The sequence below is a fragment of the Anopheles coluzzii genome, chromosome 3 (assembly GCF_943734685.1).
Source record: "Anopheles coluzzii chromosome 3, AcolN3, whole genome shotgun sequence".
Classification (NCBI taxonomy): domain Eukaryota; kingdom Metazoa; phylum Arthropoda; class Insecta; order Diptera; family Culicidae; genus Anopheles; species Anopheles coluzzii.
In genome coordinates, this window is record NC_064671.1 from 70,287,664 (window position 1) to 70,310,475 (window position 22,812).

The 22,812-nt window shown below is 46.5% G+C and overlaps 2 protein-coding genes across 3 annotated transcripts; both read right to left on the reverse strand.

Annotated features, from left to right (window-relative positions):
- Positions 1 to 100: 100 nt before the first annotated feature.
- On the reverse strand, positions 101 to 9,511 carry LOC120956733 (polyadenylate-binding protein). 2 transcript variants are annotated; one of them, XM_040378446.2, is made up of 4 exons: positions 9,030 to 9,511; positions 8,334 to 8,798; positions 3,723 to 5,204; positions 101 to 3,552 (listed from the first exon to the last, which is right to left on the reverse strand). In XM_040378446.2, the coding sequence occupies exons 2-4, from the start codon at positions 8,524 to 8,526 to the stop codon at positions 3,296 to 3,298; spliced, it is 1,932 nt and encodes a 643-aa protein (XP_040234380.1). In that variant the 5' UTR covers positions 8,527 to 8,798; positions 9,030 to 9,511; the 3' UTR covers positions 101 to 3,295. The 2 variants fall into 2 exon arrangements, with proteins under 2 accessions (XP_040234380.1, XP_040234378.1); XM_040378444.2 differs by having other exon boundaries at positions 8,334 to 8,801.
- A 1,585-nt stretch (positions 9,512 to 11,096) lies between these two features.
- Positions 11,097 to 16,918, reverse strand: LOC120958528 (protein phyllopod). The gene is made up of 2 exons (XM_040381398.2): positions 15,613 to 16,918; positions 11,097 to 13,299 (listed from the first exon to the last, which is right to left on the reverse strand). The coding sequence occupies exons 1-2, from the start codon at positions 16,027 to 16,029 to the stop codon at positions 12,268 to 12,270; spliced, it is 1,449 nt and encodes a 482-aa protein (XP_040237332.2). The 5' UTR covers positions 16,030 to 16,918; the 3' UTR covers positions 11,097 to 12,267.
- Positions 16,919 to 22,812: the final 5,894 nt, after the last annotated feature.

A 22,812-nucleotide genomic window follows, 5' to 3' on the forward strand; every position in this document is an offset into this window, starting at 1 on the left:
AGACCTTTAAAGGACGAAAGGATTTTTCCATTCAAACAATTTATCCTATAAAAGTATGCATCTTTCTTTCGTATCAAAATAAGCTTTTGCGGTGAAAGCATTTCCGGATCTTATCGCTTTTTTTATTGAAATTGATAAACATTTTTGCGTTGGTATTTGTTGGAAAAAATTTCATCTCATACAATTTAGAGTAGCCCGGATATTTTAAATTTTCTTAACTGAAACACGTTATTATCCTTCTTCGCAGCGAGAGACCGTGCTGCCCGCTGTCCGACTGAGTTGCTTTTGGTTGCCGCACGCCACACTCGACGCACAGATCTAGTTAGCAATGATGCTACTACCAGTCAGCCAGGCAGCCAGCCAGCCAGCGGCAGCAGGATTGATCTTTCGATTCCAACTCGTTCTCTAAACTGATGTTGTTCTCCCGAAGAAGTGTGTTTGCTGTTGTTCTCGTCTGATGAAAACAGTTTTTCATCCCCATCCGCGTGGGTTTTGTCGTGCCTTTGCTGGCAACATTAACCTATCATCCGGATGGTTTTACTTCCCTGCACTCCTCTCTCTCTCTCTCTCACTGTGATGACCGCAGTGACACACAGTGCTGCGCAATAGCTCGCTGAAAGATGTTCGGTACAAACAGTCATCCATATCCATCCACGTGTCTCTCAAGCGCACACGTTCTTCCTGGCGAGAGATGTGAAATTTTGTGCACAGGTTGGAGGAGGAAACATTACTCTTTCCATCCCAAAAACAAATCCTGTGATTGCGTGCTTTGTTAAACGTAAAAATGGTTTGCCGCGACTTTCTTCTGCTGGGTCTTCTCTTTACTCTTGAAAAGTGAAATTTACGTGGATTCTTCGCGCCCTTCTCTCGTTCTCTTCTAATCTTTCAGTTTTAGTTGGTCTCATTTGTCTAGTGGTTGCTGCAAATAGCCATTGCAGAGTCATTATTGTGGTATTGTGTTTCCATGCACACCTTTTACACACTTCTGCCCTGCTTCACTCACTCGGGGTACACGCGGCAAGGAGTGTGTCGTCCTCTACTTGGTTGGAGAAAGAAGGTTTAAAAATCTAGATTTTGACAAAGCTACCTTGGGGGGCCTACGCGGGAATACTATTTTCATAGAAAAAAAGGGAAAAGATTCCATTTTGCTCATTTCTATCGGGAATATTAACCCTGAACTGAAAACTGTGTCTCTACTATCTCCAAACTATGATAATGGCGGGAGCCATCGAAAAGATCGAACCCTCAAAAAGCGTCGAAACCGATTCTCTCACGAAAGGAGATTCTACAACAAGCAAAAACCCTACAGTCAAACAAAAAAGGATGAACAAAATGCAAAGAATCCATTTGCGCTGACTAAGACAAGGAGACGACGATCACCTCGTCGTGTGATCTGCTTCAAACCGCACATAAAAAAGCACACGCCACCTATCGTTTTAATGAAGAACAGATACAAATTTCTCTCCTAATGTATCATACTCTCTTACTTTCGCTTTCACTCGTCCCGTGTTTCATCATATATGTCCCTTTTTTGTTTTGTAGAATTTTCTTCAGTTGCAAGTTTTTCAGTTTTTTTTTCTATTGTTATTTTTATCCCATTTTCTCGTGCCTAATTGTTGCATTTCTTCCGTCTGGCTGTAGTTCCCTAGTTTCTTGCTTCTATCATCCGCTTTCAACCCAACTCCTACTCCCTCTTCCTCCTCCTCCTCACGCGTGTTATCCTCATCGCGTGTTTACCACCACATACCACTCTTCTTCGTCCTCTTCTCTCTTTCTCTCTATCCGCTTCTTCCACACGTAAGTTTTTCTCTTTTTTGTTTTTATATATGTTTGTTTTCACTTTTTTTGTTATTTTTCAATTTTTTGCTTGTTTATTTCTCGTTTACATCATTTTAAAGACTGTCACATCGGTTGTTCCGTTGTATCTCTTTGAAATAAGGATCGCTTCTTTTTTTGTTTTGTTGCTGTTGCTGTTGCATAAGAACATTCCCAATCGTATGGTTGTGTTTGGCTCACATTTTTTGCGTTTTTGTTTTCTTCTTTTTGTAACCTTCTCTTCTCGCTAGTTGGTCGGATACTACCTACTACCCTACAGTACACGCGACTACACTGTACTGCTGTGCTTTTTTCACGTAAAAGTTCAGAATTGTTTTTCATAAACTTTTGCAATAATCTTCACACAACATATGCGCCTGCCTTGGCAGAGACAGAAAAGTTTAATTTCCATACTTTCTACTGCTGCTTCACGCATTTTTGTAGTAGTTTCTCCTTGTTGTTTCAAAAAGTGTTTCTGCAAGTTACTTTTAGCACATATCACTTGTCCTGACAAAGTTTTGTTTCCATGGTTCAATTATTGAAGGTACTCTCTCTTCTCTTTCAATCTTTGTAGACATTTTTTTCTGTTGTTTACTGTTTTTTTCCTCAATTTTCTGTTTTTCTCTTTTGCTACTGTGCTTGCTCTTGTGTCGCTTTTTTTGCTTTTTTCTCTTCTTCTACATCGACCACCACCCATCTCTCATTTGTTGTTTTCTTCTTTTTCTGCTCCATCGTGTCAAGAGGATGATGATTTCATTTCTATTTTGCAATCTTTTTTCAGTTACCTTTTTCATCAGTTACGATTTTTATAATTTGTTTTCCATTTTTTTGTAGATTTTTTCGTATATATATATATACTTCATACATATATTTTTGCATAATATATTTGATAGATTATATTATCTCATAATAAGAAGTTTTGCAGCATGTGCGCAAAGTGCTCCGCATAAAAAGCTGGGAAATCGTTTTAGCGCTGTTTACGAGTAAATGACATATTCAATATTATAGTATGAATAATGAAAAAAAAATTAAATCGAGCGCCATCTCCCCACCCTCATTCCATTCAGGTGAACACACAAAACCGAACCCCACTCATGTAACTTTTGTGGGTCCGTCCGTCGTGCCCATCAATTGCCCTCCGCTACAGAACACACGCAAGAATATTATACACACAATCCCGCAACCGTGAATATATAGTGCAAAAATGGGGTTCGTTTAATTGAATTTACCTAACATCCACCCGCGGCATGTGACATCTTCCATCATCGTACATACATCTGAGGGGGTGCGCGGCAATGTTGGATTGATTTGAAACGCCTCGACAAAACGAACGCACACACTAAATAATCATGAAGAGGAGGGTGGTTCTTCTCTAACAAGGGGCGGTGGTTGTGGTCCGTGTCCAACTGAGCCGCGAGCGGGGGGAGACGACGTCGCTTCCAGCTGCGCCGCTGCTGCTGCTAGGCGGAGGGTTCGTCGCTTAGTTGGTTTGGGCCGAAGACTTCTGGTGAGCCTGCAGCACAGCCACAGCCTCCTCAGCCTTCGCGTTGAGCGACTCCTTATGCTCCAGCATGTGCAGCAGCTCCGAGTTGTCGATCTCGAGCAACATGCCCGTGATTTTGCCGGCAAGGTTCGGATACATGAGCTCGATCAGCGGGAACAGCCGCTCGCCAAGCATCTGCTTCTGTTCAGCCGGCTGAGCAGCAGCCAGCATGCTGGTGGTAAGCGGTTCTTGACCTGGAGATGATACAGAAATGGGGAAATAGTGTAAATAAAAGGTTAAAAATAGAATAATAGAACCTTTTGCAAAAGCAATTGCGCTGCGAAAACATCTCTCGCCTCGAAAGGAAGCATTCTAAAGCTCCCCATTCTATCTAAAACAACCATCACTACCACTATGCGCTTACCTTTAACGATGACAGCCTGCTGAGCAACGGGTTGAGCTGGGATCGGCACCGGCTGCGGCACCTGCGGATTGCGCATGGACTGCGTGAACTTGTAGTTGGGCGTGCGGGCCTGTCCGGCGGCCAGCTGCGGCGCAACCGGGCGCGTCTGCATGTTGGCCGCGGTCTGCTGGCCGGTGATCGGGCGCGCCGCATTGCGCATGGCGGCCGAGTTGGCCTGGGCCGACTGGGCGTTCGGGGCCTGCTGGTTGGCGCCGCGCACGTTACCCGCCTGGCGGTACTGGTTGTTGGCGACGTGGGCCGCCGTCATGGCCGGGTAGCCGCCGGCCGGTGCATTGGCCGCCACGTTCTGGTTGCCCGCGTTCGGGCGCATCTGGGCGTTGGCGGACCAGCGGGGCGCGGTACGCACCGGCGCCACCTGCGGCCCGTAGAAGCGCTGCGGCTGGGCGATGGTCGGCATGAAGTAGCTGCCGCTCTGCTGGTACACCTGCCCGATGTGCTGCATGCGCAGGCTGTTCACGCGCTGGATGTACTGGCTGGCCAGGTGCGACTTGCGCTCCTCCTTGCGCTGGGCGAGCGCGACGTACAGTGGCTTGCTGCCGACGATGCGGCCGTTCATTTCCGTCACCGCCTTGGTCGCCTCGTCCGGCGCGGAGAAGCACACGAAGCCGAAGCCCTTCGAGCGGCCCTCGTCCAGCATCACCTTGGCCGAGGTGATCGTACCGTACGGGGCGAACTCCTTGCGCAGCCGCTCGTCGTCGATCGTGTCGTCCAGGTTCTTCACGTACAGGTTGACGCCGTGGTAGCGCGTCAGGCGCTCCATCTTCAGCTGCTCGAACCGGCGCTTCAGCTCCATCTGGCGCTCGTTCTTCTTCTGGGCGCGGCCCACGTACAGCACCTTGCCGTCGCTCAGCTCCTTGCCGTTCAGCTTCTGCACCGCCTCCTCCGCGTCCTCCGGCTTCTCGAACGCGACGAAGCCGAAGCCGCGGCTCTTGCCGTCCTTCGTCATCACGCGGTGGCTCGTGATCGGGCCGAACTTCTCGAACATGTCGCGCAGCGCCTCCTCGGTCAGATCCTCGCCGAAGTTCTTCACGTACACGTTCGTGAACAGCTTCGCCTTCTCGCCGAGCTCCTTCTCGCGCTCCTTGCGCGAGATGAAGCGGCCGACGTACACCTTCTTCTCGTTCAGCAGCATGCCGTTGACCTTCTCGATCGAGGTGTTGGCCGACTCCTCCGTCTCGAAGTGCACGAACCCGTACCCCTTGCTCTGGCCCTTCTCGTCCTGCGCCACCTTGCAGCTCAGGATGTTGCCGAACGCGGAGAACGTGTCGTACATCGCCTTGTTGTCGATCTTTTTGTCCAGGTTCTTGATGAACACGTTGCCGACGCCGGACTTGCGCAGCGACGGGTCACGCTGCGACCACATGATGCGGATCGGGCGGCCCTTGATCGGGTCGAAGTTCATCGTATCCAGTGCACGCTCGGCTGCAATTGATTGGGATAAGATACAAACAGCAGGATTAGTATTATGTGTCATCTCTCTTCAACTTCTCTCACGACAATGCAAAGAAAGGATTTTTATTTAATTTAAACGAGTTTGTTGATAAAAGTACATATTATCACAGCAACTTTATTCCAATAGCAAACATAAAAACCAAACAGGAAAAGGTATGAGTCACACAAAAAATGACATACACCTAACGGAAAAAAGCGACTGATAGCATCGACATTTATTTGATATACATCTACACAATGACACACACAAAAACACGGGGGACGGAAGTGATTGCAATGTTGTCGATGATGGAAGCGTTTCACAATCGAAGCATTAGCGCCACACACAGCACCATTTGCTCTACACTACCATCATACATGTAGCATAATTACTGCTGGCCAGTGTAGCAATTGCATCATTTACGGGACATACAAATGCACCATACAAATGTCCCCCCTGCCATCGTAAATAATCGCTCTTAGTGAATGGGGAAGCTGTAGGCCGACCCCATCATCCATCCCGCCATCATTTCCCCTATCGGGACATATAATTGAACAGCATATACACACACACACACACACACTCACACGCGCGCTAATGGTGTGATGGAAACTAATTATATCGATTCATTTTCCAATCCCAGGACATCACACGATCAAAATGTGCATTTGTACTCCGACATGAAGGTAACTCTGTCGCCTCTGCCCCACACCGGATCACATTCCATTGCGAATGCATATGTTTATGGATTGATTTTTCCCTTCTTCTTTTTTTCGCTAGAAATAACATATTTAGGGGGAGGCGATGTGTCTAGCTGCAGAAAAAGAACATCAACATGGTTGTGCGCACTGTGTATCCCTTTTTCATTCAGTTCAACATTCAACATCGGAACAGTGTAAAAACGGTTTCAAATTATGAAACTGACATTACCTTTAAATGGTTTTTAAGCGGACGAAGACCGATTAGTCTCTGCAACAATTATTTCAGCAAAAAAAAGAGTAGAATAAAAGCATTGCAAAACGCACATTCCTTAGATGTTTGTTTTACATTTAGAGAAAAAAGGCTCACGCATTTCAGTTCAAAAAGTGAAACCGTCACGTAACACAACAACAGCACACAATCCATTCCCCACACGAAACTATCGCTGTCCACATAAAGGCTTCACGCACCAGCCTGCGCGCCTCTCCCTTTCCCGTCATCTCTCATCCACGAACGACGAGCCAGCAACAAAACTCGCCACAAAGTTGTTGGAATGTGTGGCAGAGGCCAGCCAGCAGCGGCGTGCGGTTTTGAGACCGACAAACATGTTGAAAGTGAAGATTAATTCGTAGCCCCCCCCCCCCTGAGGGCGACACAACAGTCCTCCCCCCTCTTCCATTGGTCGCCGTCGTCCCGTGGTTGCAGCTTAGTCAGTCGGGGGATGGGTGTTCGAGGGCTCTCTCTTCGTTTGCACCACGATCATCATCACATACTTCTTCATGGATTGGGTTTTGAGGTCTTTTTTAATCCTAAAAATTGTAAAATAATTTACAAACAACAATTGTTTCATCTCCAAACACAGTCAGGACACATACACACGTCGCCGCGGGCATTTTGTCGTCATAAAGGTGCAATCGAGCGCGAGAGCGGGTGAATGTTGTTGACCAGCTCTCCCCCCCCCCCCTTCTTCTTTGGTTTGTCATTGATTGGCAGGCAGATCTCCCCCTCTCAATCTCACCTGCCTTCTTTTACCCTTTTTGCGCGCATTTATTGTATGGCTAAACTATTTCTAGCGGGAGGGAAAGGAGGCAGACTCCCTTCTCTCTTCGCCGCCCAAGGACAACCGCTTTTGGGTACGAATTTTCCCTCGACGCGCATTTTGTTGCGTTATTTGTGTACGCTGTGAATTTGTGGTTTAGTTGCATTTGTTTGATTTTGAATTAACGATTATTTTGTATTAAACTTTTGATAGAGAAGGAAATTTAAAAATTAAAGCCGAGAAAGGTCATTTTCCTTTGGCTTAAGGGAGCGTTACAAAGATAAAAATTGCAACCCTGATTCTCCATTGAAGTCGTCTCGATGGGTTTCTAAAACGAACCGACCACTAACCGAGTGCCAAGTTTAGCGCAATTGATAAAGCCCCCCCTGGGTGGTGGTGCCCCTGGAAACAGTGTGTGCTACACCCGTGTAAATCCATAACTCCGTTCCTTACACCCTTATCGCAACACAAAATGGTATTACACACCATTCGATAAGCGCAATGGTTGATTTTTATCGCAATGGGGATCGTAATTGGAAAATTATATTTTCTCATTGTTTGATTAGAAAACGGTCAGCAAGACTTTTGCTAAATGGTTTCACGTTTAAAAAGCAACGGATTTTGTTTTCCACCAACCGACAAATCTCAATGACGGCGATGTGGAATTTACAACCGATTTCCTGCAACGTGGTCCGAAACGATTTTCTCCCTGGTGTGTCTCACACGTTGTCACTTTCCTGTGCTCACCTGTTTTCTGGGGGAACAATCAACCCCCCCCCCCCCCCTTTTAGCCTACTCTGCCACGACACTTTCAACGTCCTTGTCATGTTTCTCTCTTTTCCCTGTACCTGTAAAATGTATTCCCCCCCCCCTCCCTCCCTCCCATCCAAACAAAACACAGGTTTATCCCCCACACTCCCCACTGGATGAATGTTGCGTCGTGGCAAAGAAATCCCCCCGTGTTTCGTGGCTCCTTCGATCGCATTGGAAAAGAAAACGAGAAATTTACCCACCAAAATGAGCTTCCCGTGCGACACGCCAGAGGGAGCCGCCTGAACAAAAACGAGCGAGCGAGACAGGGAAAAGCCCCCGTCACGATGACGATAGTACTGTACTGTGCGAGAGGGAGCGAGACACACATACACACATACGGGTTGCTTGCAACATGGCGGCGTAACAGTGTGCATGGGAATGAAAAAAAAAAACGACGGAATGACGTAGCCGTCGGATGTAGAGAAAGCACGTGTACCGGACGTTCATCATTCTGCTCCGGCGCTAACCCACACACACACTCACACCCGATTATGCCGGTTCTAGAGCGAAAAGGGCACAATGCTGCGAATAGAATGATGGGATGAAAAAAAACGGCATTATTACTCACCATCGGCGGGCTGCTGGAAGTTGACGTACGCGTAGCCGAGGGAGCGGCGTGTGATCAGGTCGCGGCAGACGCGAATCGACAGGACCGGGCCGGCCGACGAGAACTTCTCGAACAGCGTCGCCTCGGTAATGTCCGAGTGCAGGTCGCCCACGTACAGCGAGGCCATCTGGTAGTTCGGTGCGCCGGGATTCATCTTGTGTGCTGCTGCTGCTGATTACTGCCTTTTCTTTTCTATATCTGTGTTCAGAGGCTTTCACTCGACTTATTCAGCGGTGCGCACACAAACACACACACACACACACGTTCACGGGGCACGTGGGTTGCTCTCGTTCGATGACCACCGAACACACCACCGGAAATCCACGCAGAAGGGATCCGATTCGAAAAAATATTCCAATCACGAAGTACGCGCACTCACACTGTGTTTGTTGGTGTTGGTGGACACGTTGTTGCTGCTACGTTTCGCTTCTGGCCGAACCACACACGCAAGCGAGCGCCGTACCGTGGAGAAGAAGAAAGAGAGAAAGAGGGGAGGGAAAGTGTGTAAGTTTTGCTTTCGAAAAGAAAAACGGGGGCTACCGCGCCCGGTGATGGTGCTACTGCTGCTTGCTGCGGGCGCAGTGTGACAGCTTGCTGGATGAAGTACTTGATGGTGAGACAAGGTGGACGGAGGGGGGATGAGGTGGAGATGCTTACTTTTGATGCACCGCGCGTTGTCAACCACACGGAACTTCTTTTGCTTCTTGCTTCCAAATGCCGAGACGCTGAGAATGGTTCGCCGTAGTAGCAGGGTGCGGGGGGAGAGGGCTGAGCGCTGACGTCGACGGTCGAATTTTTTCTTTCTTTCAATTTCTCACGCACGACTTCGTTTGTTCGCACTGCACACACGCACACACGCACACTCGCACTGTTGGCAATCTCTTCTTTTTTTGCGAAATGAAAAAATACGGCTGGGTAAAAGTGGGGGGTTTTTGTGTGTTTTGCTTGGTTTTTCACAGTTTTGCGATTTTTTTGGGGGTAGATTTTTTGATTTTTTATGATTTTTTTGTGTATTTTTGTTGGTATTTTTTTTTATTCACAAAAAAATGTGAGTGGTTGTGCGATCCTGTTCCAGAAGCACAACCGCACAACTTCAGCGACACGAGCAAGATGGCAGCGGTACGGCCTGCGACGTGCCCAAGCACTGCCGACGGTGCTCGAAAAACTGCTCGAACGCGCGGCAGGCCACTTCCGCTCAGGTTGGTAAAGTACGGGCGGTCGAGTACGCAGTGACAGTACGCTGTGCGGCGGCCATGTTGGATGGTGTTTGAATTTGAACAGGAGGACCGTTTTTTTGGTCGAATGGTTTTATAGTTTTTGTGTTAATATTAGTAAAGGTTCCTGAGCGCTTTTTTAACAGCGTTTTTTTTTTTTAATAAATGCTTTGAATAATTCTACAATTAGTAAGAATTATCTCCATATCACGATGCAGTGATGTGCTCTCTGCAGCGCATCCACGACTCCGATCCGACTCCGACTATTATTAGTCCGATTCCGCCTCCATCAAAATGGGAACCACTTGACCCGCCCGGAGTCGTCCGGAGCAGTTTGGAGTCGTTCGAAGTCGTTCGAAGTCGTTCGGAGTCGGAGTCGCCCGGAGACACTTCGTATATGGGCCGGACGACTCCGGACAACTACGTATTCGAATGACTCCGGGCAACTCCGGATGACTCAGGACCACTCCGCATAATGCAGGGCGGACCTATCTTCCGGAGTCGGTTCCAAAATTATCAGAGTCGGATGGGAGTCGACTCTGAATTTTTGCCAAACTTTACCCTTCACTATCACGATGCTCTTTGTATATAAATGAACAAAAAAAGGATTTTTTAAAAATACATTTGATGCAAAATGTTGAATAAATGACAGCCATTAAAGAAAAACATTGAAAATTGTGAAGAATATTTCAAAAGTCGCTCAAATTATGGATCGATTTCTTGTCTGATGCCTCTCTGTTGGAAACCAAAGCATACTCAAATCCAAGCAAGCCTAAACACTACGACATCATGAAGTAAAGGTTGAGCTAATCATGCCACAGGAAGAAACCATTGTACCCATATTGCAAGTTTGGGTTTAAAAATGACAAATGAACCTCAACAAAAAATCCAACCGCAAGTAATTAGACAAAAAAAAAAAACACTTACCTTCCCTCCAACACCCGGTCTAATTTCGTAGCGCAAAATTCCACACACACGGGAACGTTCGCGTTTTTCTTTTCCACCTCAAAGTCTCTCCCCTTTTTGCAGCAACGATTTCGGTGGATATTCCCTCACACGTTCGTTTCAAACGGCGCATGAAACGAATGCATGAAGGGAACACACCACGATGGGACACGCGGACAGGGAATGGCCTTTCCTCCTAGTGATCACACACGCACACGCTGTTGGTTGGTGGTACACGCTTTTGGGGGGCAGTGAAATTTAATTAGCTGTTCCTAGTTGATGTTTTTTTCGCTTTTTTTTGGGTCCACGCGTCTCCTACTTCCGGGGTTGGAATTTCTGTTTTAAGGCACACACAAAATGCACGATCCACGTCTTGCTTCCAAAAAAACCGAAAAACGAATGCCGAACCACTGCAGCGGACTGCGGCAAACCACTTGGCTGCTGTGATCGATCGACAGGGAGTATAGCAACTGTGCGCCCACCTTGCTTTCATGCTGCACAAGTCGCCGTCGGTTGCCACGGGAAACGTCATCATGTGGGTACGGAAAGGGGACAGACACATCGGTTGAGAGGGATTTGGTTTCTGGGCCGTCCAGCTTCATTCCAGCATTTATCGGCATTTTCCAAACATTATTTTAATTGTGTATTGTTTCGTTTAAGTTAGCTGCACACGCACAATAAGGCTAAATGCTTGTTTGCTTGTTTGTTTGCGTTTCTGCTTGCCCCTTAGAGGTGATGACTATGACACGCACCCAATTTGTACCGCAAATCCAGCGTGTATGTCTTCCCATTTCTCATCTCTCACGATCATCACAAAATAAGGTAGAGTTTAACGGTGGAAAAAATAAAAATTATAAAAATAGGAATGATAAGAAGGCTGTTACACGATCATTTACCATTGGTTCTGATTATAAGCTCACAGTACGAACGGCTAAACGGCGTAAAGAAATTCGCACTAATACTAACATTTTGCCCTGCAAGTAACTGCTGTTGTCGGTTACCGTTTTTTGAAGCTTTACACACGCACTGATTTGGTTTGTTCGACAATAGTTTGGGTTTGTTTTGTTCTTGCTGCTACACTACTAACGGAATGTACAACCCACCCCACGCTGGGGATGCTTGAAAATATGAGATCCAAATGCCTTACCATTGCTAGCCTTACTACATACGTAACGAATTGTATCTTCCCCCTAACAAAGCACAATAGTAGGAAGAGTAGGGAAAGAGTTGATTTTCTTTTGGAAGCGAAACTAGAACGGTACAAATAAAACTAAAACAAAATTAAACTAAGCAGTCCCAGTCAGTTTCGTTAGGTTACAGGCGACACGCATACTGTATCTCGAATGGCTTCGTGCTTCCTCTTTCGCTATGGCCTACGCTCACAATAAACCTCTTCCCATTCATAATTGTATGGCAAAATATCGATATCTTGTAATCTAGTTAAGTTAATATGTCACGATTAGCATTTAGCATTAGCCTTTGCTTTGTGTGTGTGTGTTTTTTTTCTGGTGCACACCTCATTAGTTTAACGATTTGGTCATAACTAAAACACGCTCTGTTGTAACAAATACACACCCCTCCAGCGAGCTCATCGGCACGCACACTCGGGGACTTCTGATTATCCCTGGCATCCTCTCCTGGATAGGATTGAACTAACAACAAATGTTTTGCACCACCACGTTTGCTACTATTTCGACATAATCTTGCACATCTTAACTCTACAGCTCGCTTCCCCACTAAACGTAACCACCACTGGAACAACCACGGTGCGCCTCACCGTCAATAAGCGACACGGTAAGCGCTCCGGAGGATAATCGCTGGCGCAGAGAGCGTACGGGATCGCCGTCGTTGCGTGCCGGTGACTCCAACGATGACGACCCTGAATCCCCATGGCCGTACCAGCATTGGATGGCTTTCAGTGACGGTACGACATCGATCACTTCCGACAGGGTTGTATCGAAGCTGATTACAATCTCCCCGCCACTATCGTCCGCATCCTCTGGCGCATCGTTCCGAACGTCACTGCTAGCGTCATTTCCATTCGCATCGGGCGCCGTTCGTTGGGGCGCCATCTTCACGCAGTTCCCGTTCGCGCTATCGATCGTGCGTGGTGGTACCCACGGGCCGGCACGGTTCGGTGCGACTTGCTCCTTCGTCACACTCGTGCCCTGGCCTTGCAGCATCTGTATGAGGCGGCTTTCGAACGGTTTGACTAGTATCCGGTACGGATCGGGGCCCTCCTCCGTACTGCTCGAGACGACAGCGTCCGACAGCTGCTTGTGAGAGCGTTCGTTCCACCACCCATTGCCACCGACTTGCTGACCATTGCTTTCCTTCAGCGCAAGCGTTCCACGGCGTGCTGTGCACGGTGCGTGCAGCTTTTTCGCGTACGGATGGAGCTGCTGGGCCGGCCTTCCTTCCCAGCCTTCCTCCAAGCTGCCCGTGGTGGAAGATATCTGGCCGTGCTGGTCCGGTTGATGCACGGTACGTTTTTGGGGACGATTTTCCTTATCACCGGCCGGCGGAGGGTAAACGTGGCGATGCGGAGCTTTCGTGCGCGGCTTGTGGGCATGCTGGCGGCGACCGCCGGGCCGGCTGCTGTTGTTGCTGCTGTCGGCGGCGGCTGCCGAGGAGGAGCGGCTCGTCGATGGGGCCGGTTCGTAAGCGCGCGAGCTGCCCGACGAGGTATTCTGCAGCGAGTACCAATTGATCAGCCAGTTGTTGCAGCTGAAGCAGATGTGTTTGTCCGCGTTATCACCCCGCTCGGCCTGCAGAGTAGGGAATGTGTGTAAAGGTTAGTGGAGTGTTTTTTTTCCTCTTCGCTGTGTTCAGTAGCAGGTGAAAGTAGATGTGAAAAAGGGGGAGCGACACACAGAAAAAATGGAGGGATTCTGAGCGAGTTTAACGGCGGAATGGGAATTTTAAACCATTTTTTTTTAATTTCGTATCAATAAAGAGGAAGGCTAATAAGGTAAGTCTGTAAGACTAATTATTTAAATATTGTGAATATGTTTAACGGAAGAGGTTTGTTTGCTTTGGAATAAATAAGCTAGACCTTTTGAGTGAAGACTTAGGAAACTGTCAATTTAAAATTAGTTTATCTTTTCGAGGAATATTAATCTGTATTTATAATTAAACTGTTTCAAAACCAAAATAATGTGTTCTAATATTAGAGAATTTCTTCTTCTTCTTCTTCTTCTTCTTCTTCTTCTTCTTTTGGCTCAACAACCGTTGCCGGTCGGCCTCTGTACCACTTGTGGGGTTGGCTTTCAATGCAATTTCAGCACGGTCTATTTTTTGGGGCTTGAGCCCATGACGGGCATGCTGTTAAGTCGTACGAGTTGACGACTGTACCATGAGACCGGTTTATTCCTTGCAAAATTCCTTTCTATTTCCTGTCTAGAGAATTTCCTAGAAATTCAAATTAATTGCAAAATTCTTCAAAATTTGACCGTTTATTGGTTAGCCAAAAAATACGTCAATAGGACCGATACAGACCAGTTCGAAGGCCTGTGAGCTAGGAGACCTGTGCTACACTGGAATTGATTTTTTGAAGAATTGAAGTGCCTAGATATCAATCGTTCGAATTTGGGAACGATCGTATCGATTGTCAAAATGACATAAATTGGAGGTTTCCATGGATGTTTTTTTGAACATTTTGCATAACTGAGCAGGATACTCAAGAAATAAATTAAAGCAACCGTTGTATCTAGGCAACGGCAACTATCGTTCCTCTTCGATCGAGTTTGGGAAAGTAGCTGAAGAACATTCTTTGGGTATGCGCTCCACAAACATCCAAGATGCCTATGATTGTAGGAAATGCAAGAAGTTACTTCACAGGAAGTAACTGTCACTGCGATCGGACATCCTAGCCAATAATCCAATAACTGAAGATCCACTTCGAGGGCTAAAACATGGGTTCACAAGGATAGATACTGGAGTTGAAGAACTAAACCAGCGGATAGTGAGATTACGTAGTACAAAACGAACTCGAATAAAGCATTGAAACCTAAATATTGTGCATCCTGGAATTGAAGACTTCAGCAAGAGCTGTTCCAAACAAAAGATACATAGTTTTAAAACCATGGATCATGGACGACCCGAATCAAGAAAGACGTGTTGGCCAGGGACAGGGAATTTCTAAACAACCCCAGAAACACCTTTTCCCAAAAATGCATGTCCCCTGTCTGTCAATGTAATTGGATACAGCCCCAGACACACAGGCAAACACTTCCCAGTGCTGCCTACTCGTTCCCTTGGTTACGCACCCCTGCTCGATAATCCAATCCCCCCCTCGTTGGATGCGCTACCTGGCCCAATAATGTCGGTTGTAAATTAATAAAGCTAACCTTCAAAGGAAACGATCTTCTAACGGGATCTGCTCGCCGCGGTTATGATCGTCATTGAATGGATTTCCACCCCGCTTGAATGTACAGCTGAAAGGGAGGAGAAGGAGAGCATCACACACACAGCCCGGCACAAGAAGGCGGGAAAAGCCTGCCAGCTGTTCTTTTCCTGCGTTCTGTGTCGTTCGCGTTGTCTTCGCGCGCCACATCTTCCCGTGTCCATTCGGGCCACAAGGTGTGTGTGCGTGCGTGTGTGACATAAAATAATATCCTTCCCAGCGCTTACAGCACACCTCCACCCTATGCCTCCCTCCTAGCACCCTCTCCACGTGTTTGGTGGCCCACCGCAGAGGATAGAGACGGAGAGACAGAGCGTGCTACCTATACAACCGTAGGGCGCAGGTCATCAGCAGCGTGAATGGTGTGGAACAATAAAAAAGGGTCCGTTTACACAGACACACACACACACGCAAGGGAGTGCAAAAGAGCAAGTCGTTGTCGATGTAAGCGTATCCCTTCATCCTGTTCATCCCTACGCACAGCCCCGCCAGAAGCAGAAGAAGAAGGGAAAATCGATAATCAAGTCTTCACACAACCAGCCCGACCCATGCACGCCCGTAAAGGAATCCCACAGCCACCTTTTCACGTTTCTTCACCGTTTTCTTTTTGCTGTGTGTACCGTGGTGTACCCTGTGTGTCCGTGTCCTCCTCCAGAAAAAAAAATCCTCCACTTACCCGAAACTTGTACTTTTCGTAGATAACGTCCACAATGTTCGGCCCGTTGCGCGGCTCGAAGATGTTGAGGGACAGATTGGTGTAGATGCCGCAGATCAGACAAACGTTCGTCTTGCGCCGCAGCACCGTGCTGGTGGACGTCGTCGTCGTCCCACCGCCCTGGCCGCCCCCGTGCCGATGCTGATGGGCGGGTGAGGAGGCGTGCGGTTCGTGCGTGCCACCGCCCGCACTAGCACCACCACCACCGTTCGGCTGCTTTTCCACGATGTTTCCCTCCGGCCCGTTGGTGGCGGCGGACTGGCCACTTCCGTCCGATCCACGGTTCCCAACGTCCGCCGCCTGCCCAGGTTGGTTTGCTGCGGCCGTCGCACCACCCGCATTACTTCCGGCCGTTGAGGACGAGCCACCGCTGCTCATGGTTGTGTCCTTTCAGCACACTCTCCCTTTGCTCGGTGGGAATGCTTTGGAATGTGCGTGCCGCGGACGGTCGTTGCCCTCTGCCGCCTGGGAGCCTATACTTAAATTAAATTAAATCACACACTGCCGCTGGTCAGCACTGCCGTTTGCTGTAATCGTAGTAGCCTAATTTTTGCTTTTCGGTTCGGGCAGATTATTGAACCCGTGGCACGGTGACCGTCGTGGAGCGGCTCTCTCTTTTTCTCTCTCTCTCTCTCTCTCGCTGTCACTGCACTTGGTGGCCGCACTGCCTGGTCTGCTGTCCCGACGACACCGTTCGTCGTGTGAACTTCGACTACGGACGGAAAACGCGGTGCGGATTCGATCACGTTGTTACTCGCCTTTTTGCTACCGCTCTTGCGCACCGCGCACATAAACACACCGTTCGCTGTCCGTTGTGTGTGTGTATGTTTTTTTTATTATTTTGGCACAGAAAACGACCACTACTACGAAGACTACACGCGCACACCGAGAAACTGTTGTCCGAATTTGTACTCGGCACGCACGCACGCGAATCCTTCAAGCTGAAAGCGAAATTTCGATCCAACCTAATAAAGCGCCAATTGTATGCGCCGCATGATGTGTGTGTGCTGTTTTTTTTTGTTTGTTTGCTGCTGCTGCTGTTGAACTGGCAGACACACGGACCAGGCACGTCCCGCTAGAGCTTTTGCGGCAGCTTTGACTGGCTGTGTGCGGCGGCGGGCCTGCGACAAGGACGACTGAGGCAGGCTGCAGGCTCGCAGTGGCCTGCTGCTGCGGAAGCGACCGGGAACGTGCGGGGCGGGCAAAGGGACAGCAGCAAACAGCAGATGTTATTTTTGTGTGCGGCGCACACCGGGACCGGACTATCGTCGGTTTTGGTCATCGAAGTGACAGCTACGAAAAAAAAAGGTTAAATTGTTTATCAAAAATGTTTTAAATTGTAAATGTTTTAGAACTAGCACGTTAGCGTTAAAGTGAACAAGATACATTTTTAGCAGTGTTTAGAGTTAAATTTGGGAGAAAAAAATATCTGTTGTTTTCTTACCGATAAGCCACAACTACATCAATTAAATTAAAAAGAGTTTGGTAAATTCCGCAATCTAAAAAATAAACAAAATACTTATTTCAAACGACTTTTTCGTCAGGAAAGACATCTACCAACCACAAGGACATGTGCATAGTGATCGACCACAGTGAAAACGTTAAAACTCATCGCTCTGTGGAAGATTTTACGATACAACAATTAATTAAGGATTGCTATTTACAAATTCTAATATTAATAAACAGGAGAATGTGAGAATGTGAATGTCTGTATAGAACAATATACAACGCCGAAATAAAACTAATGAAAATATTAGTTTGGACCATGCTACGCACTGCGTGCGTTCAAGTAAAAGTTTACGCTAGACGCCCATAGATGGCGCTAGCAAAAGAATTCAAATTTCTGTCGTTGGCTCCACGTGCGCTGCAGTTCAAGATGATTGATTTTTATTAAAGAGAATGTAAACAGGAAAACTAATGTAAAATTTGAATCAAATTATCATGTTGAATCAAATAAAATAAAAAAAAGGTTATTCAATTGCTAATATACAATAATAGTAAAAGCAAAAGTCATTGGATTAAAGTATTTGATCACAAAGCATATTTTAATGCAAAAAAATGATTCACGTATCAAGACTCTTTTCGTGGTAAAATTATAATAATTAGCAAAAAACATGATGTTCATGAGATTACATTATTTTTCGATTTCTTTTGGTTATTTAAGTCGGAGACAAACATTTTCAAAATGGCTGTTTCTTGTGGAAAAGCGTAAAAACTCGATTTATACATCGTTTAAATTTTATTTAAATTCTCCACTTATTTAAAATTTATTTTCCCTTTATTACCATCCCGCTCCCGGCGCTGGCTTAAAGATAAGTTTCTCATTTAGTTCGTCGTTAAATGCAGCCGACATTAAACCACTCCATCACCACCCGCGGCATCACCGACTTTACTGGCAGCCATTTGCCGAGACGATAAGCCGGCACAGCAGCACCACCGGGAAAGGCATCGACCGGGCGGAATTGCATTTAAACGGTGGGTCAATTTGCTGGCCACTTGCAAGTGAAATGCATTCAGTTATAAACATAATATCTGTCCTGCCCTCCTCCTTCTACCCTCCCCCTTTTGCCGCACGAACTGTACATTCATTTGGGTGCGTAATTATTCCTCAACCTGGCCCGCCAATCCCCGTGTGCGTGGGAAATTGTTTGTTATTTGTTGATAAATAAAACACACTGCCGTGCCGTGCGAGGATACCCGGGGCACTACTCCAGTGGCACTCCGTACTGTCCGTGCGTGTGTGGGTGTGTGCGTGTATCCGGGAAAGAAAAAGGGCACATCCCGGATGTCCACTGTCCACGCACGGCACGGTACGGGAGCCCGACTGCCAGGCGGCCTGTGAAGCGTAAATACTTGCGCAACGTTGAGCAGCGGATTTCAATAAATGCACACATAGGGGAACTGGGGGTAGCTCCGACACCTTAAGGTTTTCCTCTGATTGCAATAGTTTTGCCAATGTAAAATTACTAGTAGACACCGAAAAAGCTTTTTTGGTGTATTATGTACCATCTTACGAGAAACTACGGTTCCTGGATTGATTTTGATATCATTTTGATAAAAATAAAAAAGTGTGTTTTTTGTTGCGTCACGACTGTAGTGCGGGTAAGTCCGACACAATGATGGGGTAAAATCGACACCTTGGGGGTGATTTCGACATATTGGTTTTAGCTTTTAAAATAACAAACTCTGATGGCCTGTAGTTTTCATTGAAGTTCAACAAAGTATTTCGTACCAATTTTATGAAAAATTAACACAAAACAGTTGTGAAATATACGAAAAAAATGAAGATACAAGCAAGAACAAAAATTTCATTACAAATAGCATCGGACCAGACTCCATATAGTAGAAGCTGCGGCGATAGCATCTGGTTTACGGAATAATTGGTTAAGATTCCTTTAAAAAAATAACCTGGCCATCTTCTAGTAATCTTTTTCTTTTTTTATAAAATCGAAGAGTGTTCAATTTTATTTTTCTCTGCCAACTCGAAAGCCAAAAGGCGAACATCGGTCAATGTGTTTCCAAACCAGCGACTATTTTTTTCTTCAGTTAAGCCTACCCGGCCTAAAATACGGTCAAAGCCATAACAATATTAATTTTCATAAGCCTAAACCATATACAAAGTACATGTTTTGAGTCCGAGTTTGGCAAACGTTCTGTGAGAGAATAATAGCTAAATTCCATAATTATAACTTCCTAGGTTTGTAGACATCTTGAATTTTAAAGCTTCTATGGTATTTTTAATTGCGTGTTTGTTCAGCTTGATTATTACGTTTGTCGTACATCGTTAAGGGACATCTTTATAAAATACAGGCACTTTCAAATTACGATATAAACAAAGTTAACATGCTACAAATAAGCATTACCAAGTGGGGTGTCGAATTTACCCCCATTGGCCGCACAAGTTTTAGTGACATTTTATATTATAAAGTTTAATATAAAAATTACGCCCTGTGATACAGAACTAATCAATAGTATTTATAAAACAATACTATTAACACGGAAACTATAATTTTGTTGAAATAACGCCACAATTCCTTAAGTCCCAGAAGTAAAAACTTACATCGGCTGTCAATCAGAACCACCATGTGTTTATTTTGTTGTTTTTTGACAATTGACAGGTTTCTGATCAGTGAAATGTGACTCAAATATTCGAAATAGTTGACATAAATAATATGTATAAGTTTTTTGTCTTCAAAAAGTTCTATAAATACAAAAACGGCAAGGTGTCGAACTTACCCGCAGTGTCACACCAACCCCGACTTCCCCTACCCTCAGTTGAGATGTGTGTGTGTGTGTACCCGATTGGGTGGAGTGGGTGGCAGGAGTGCATTACCAAAGTTGTGCAGCGATCCGCGCGAATTATTGGTCACCGCGGTCGCGTGAATGATGGTTCGCCCGAGTTGCGAGTGCGTGGCGAGTTTGTGCCAAGTGCCATCGCCATGTGCAGTTTGTCGATATTGATCTTTTCTATGGATCGTTTAGAGTTTAGATGCTTAACCGGGACGGTTGCACGAATTATAATGTTAGATAGCTTTAGCTGCTGCGGAAGTCAACCTGTTTGCGAGGATATGATAAACCCTTGGATGTATCTTTCAAAAATTGTTAGATGATGACTATTATTGAACTGATAACTTATTAACGTGGTTTAAATAATTTGTAACTAATGTAATAAATCCACACTAAACAAAATTACATTTCTAATTCTAAATACAGTTCCCCTTTTCATAGTTGCAAGGGTTTAAGGGTTCTATTTCACCCGGACAAATATAGGGCTACACTCCAATCGGCCCTTCATTCTCTTCTATCAATTGCCCCTTGACCTCTCTCCTTCTCTCTCTCTCTCTCTCTCTCTCTCTCTCTCTCCCATCCACAGCTCTGCCGTAGCCTGTTTGTGGTTAAGCAGATTTTTATTACTACCTCACGCAATGGCGGCGAAACACTCGGTCTGACCACTACCGAGGCGCACACTTTGGCATGATTAGTGGGTATTGGGTTTGGTTTTCACGCACCTACACACACACACACACACACACACACACCCCGGAAGTGCATTTCGGTTGCGCTTTCGATAGTGTGGGCGCAACACGAAGCGGCCCTCCCTGCCTTGTGCTGGGAGTTTTTCCGCACACAGCTGCAGCAATGGGGGTCCGGTGACCACCACCACCGGACCGGGTTATGCGATCGGGTGCGACCGATTTGCAAAAAGGATGCCATTTAGCACGCCCGTTCGTTTGTTGCCCGCGTTTTTCTTTGTCCCACGCCCCACCCTCCCCCTCCTTCTCTGGCTGGGCAATGGGGGTTTTCCAGTTCGATTTGCAGCACGTTTTCCCACCCTGATGCTGCAAAGCGCTCGGCGTTTTAAGCGTGTGCGTAGCCTTTGTGCCCACCGTATCGCGCGTGTGTGTGTGTGTGCAATATATTTATTTACCGACTGGGAAGTAAATTTAACGTCCAGTGGGAGAGTGATTACATTGGGCTGGTGGTGGGCGACGGCGTGAATAGAGTGAATTTTGTGGTCAGCTTTTAGGCATGTGCTTAAATCCGGAATTAAGCTGCAGGTGTGCATCCGATCGGGCGATGGGTTTACGTGCGTGGAATCGGTTGGTCCCTACCTCTGGTCCCTTGGGTCCTGGGTGTTTCGCTGGGCATTGTTCGGCATCCGAGTGGATAATAGATATTTGCATTAGGCGGTGAATGAAACAATAACAAGCTAGGGGTGAAAAAATCCCAATGCATTTATTCTAAAATAGATTGCCGGTTGAAGGAATGCGTTTGCGATTGAAGCCATGAATATTATGTTAGAAGCTTTCGAAGGGCAAAATATATTGTAGTTTTATGCATTCCTGGGCTTTCACGACGCAAGTTTTGTTTTCTCGTTTTGATGATTGTAACGGTACAAGTATTCCCCGTTCAAGTTTGTAAGCAAGTTTGTAGAAATCAAGGAGTCCAAATGAAGTTATGGAAATGTTGAAATCAAAGTAAATAATCAATAGTTAACATAGAAAAGAAGCAGTAATGTTAATGAATAAAAAAAAACTATAAATAGAAGTACAAGTAGAAATATGGACAATAGTACTTACATACTTACGTACTTAATCTGGCGCTATAACCGTTTGTGTCCGAAACCGCTCACGGTCTCGCGCCTTCGCCTGCCAGTCCGTTATCCCGGCCTTAATGGCGGACGTCTCCACGCCATCCTGCCACCTCAATTTGGGCATACCACGCCTCCTCTGCCCTTGTAGACGACCTAACAAGACTTTACGGGTTGGGTCGTTCGTTTCCATGCGTACAACAGGAGCGTGACGAGCTTGATACGCTGCACGACAGTGAGGTCGCCGTACATCTCGTATAGCTCGTCATTATAACGACTCTTTCATTGTCCTTCCACACATACGGGCCAAGGCTCCTTCTGAGCATCTTCCTAGGCGAACGCGGCTAAGAGGGTTTCGTCAGATTTGGACAGTGTCCATGTCTCAGAGGCGTAAGTGAGTACCCGTACTCTATAGGTGCTATATAGTCCCAGCTTCGTCCGTCGCGACAGGTTCTTTGAGGTAAACTGATTTTTTAGGCTGTAGAATGACCGGTTGGCAGCCAGCATCCTTGAGTGCAACTCAGCTTTCATGCTATTGTCGTTGCTGACCTTTGACCCAAGATAGGTGAATTCTGGGCATCTTCAAAAGTGCGTTCACCTATCTGTACGTCACGCCTACGTAGGTTCTGATTATCTATTGGTAGGGCAGCTGATGTTATCACCATCAGTTTGACCTTTGCCTCGTTTATCTGCAATCCGAGGCTCTCTGCCGCCTGCTCGATCCCTTGGTAGGCTTCTGCTACATAGGAGAGCCGCAGACCAATGATGTCTATATCATCAGCGTATGTCAGGATCTGGATTGACTTATAGAAGAACGTTCCCGCAGTCTCCACCCTCGAGTCGCGGATGGCCCTGTCTAGCGCCAGGTTGGATAGGAGACAGGCAAGTCCGTCCCCCTGGCGCAGACCCTTGGTGGTACCAAAAGGTCCTGAGAGTTTTCCATCCACCCTCATCTGGCAAGTGATGTTGGTCATAGTCATTTTAACTAGCCTTATCAGTTTGGCCGGGATTCCAAAAGAGCTTATAGCGTCGTACAGTTTTACCCTGGCTATGCTATCATATGCGGCTTT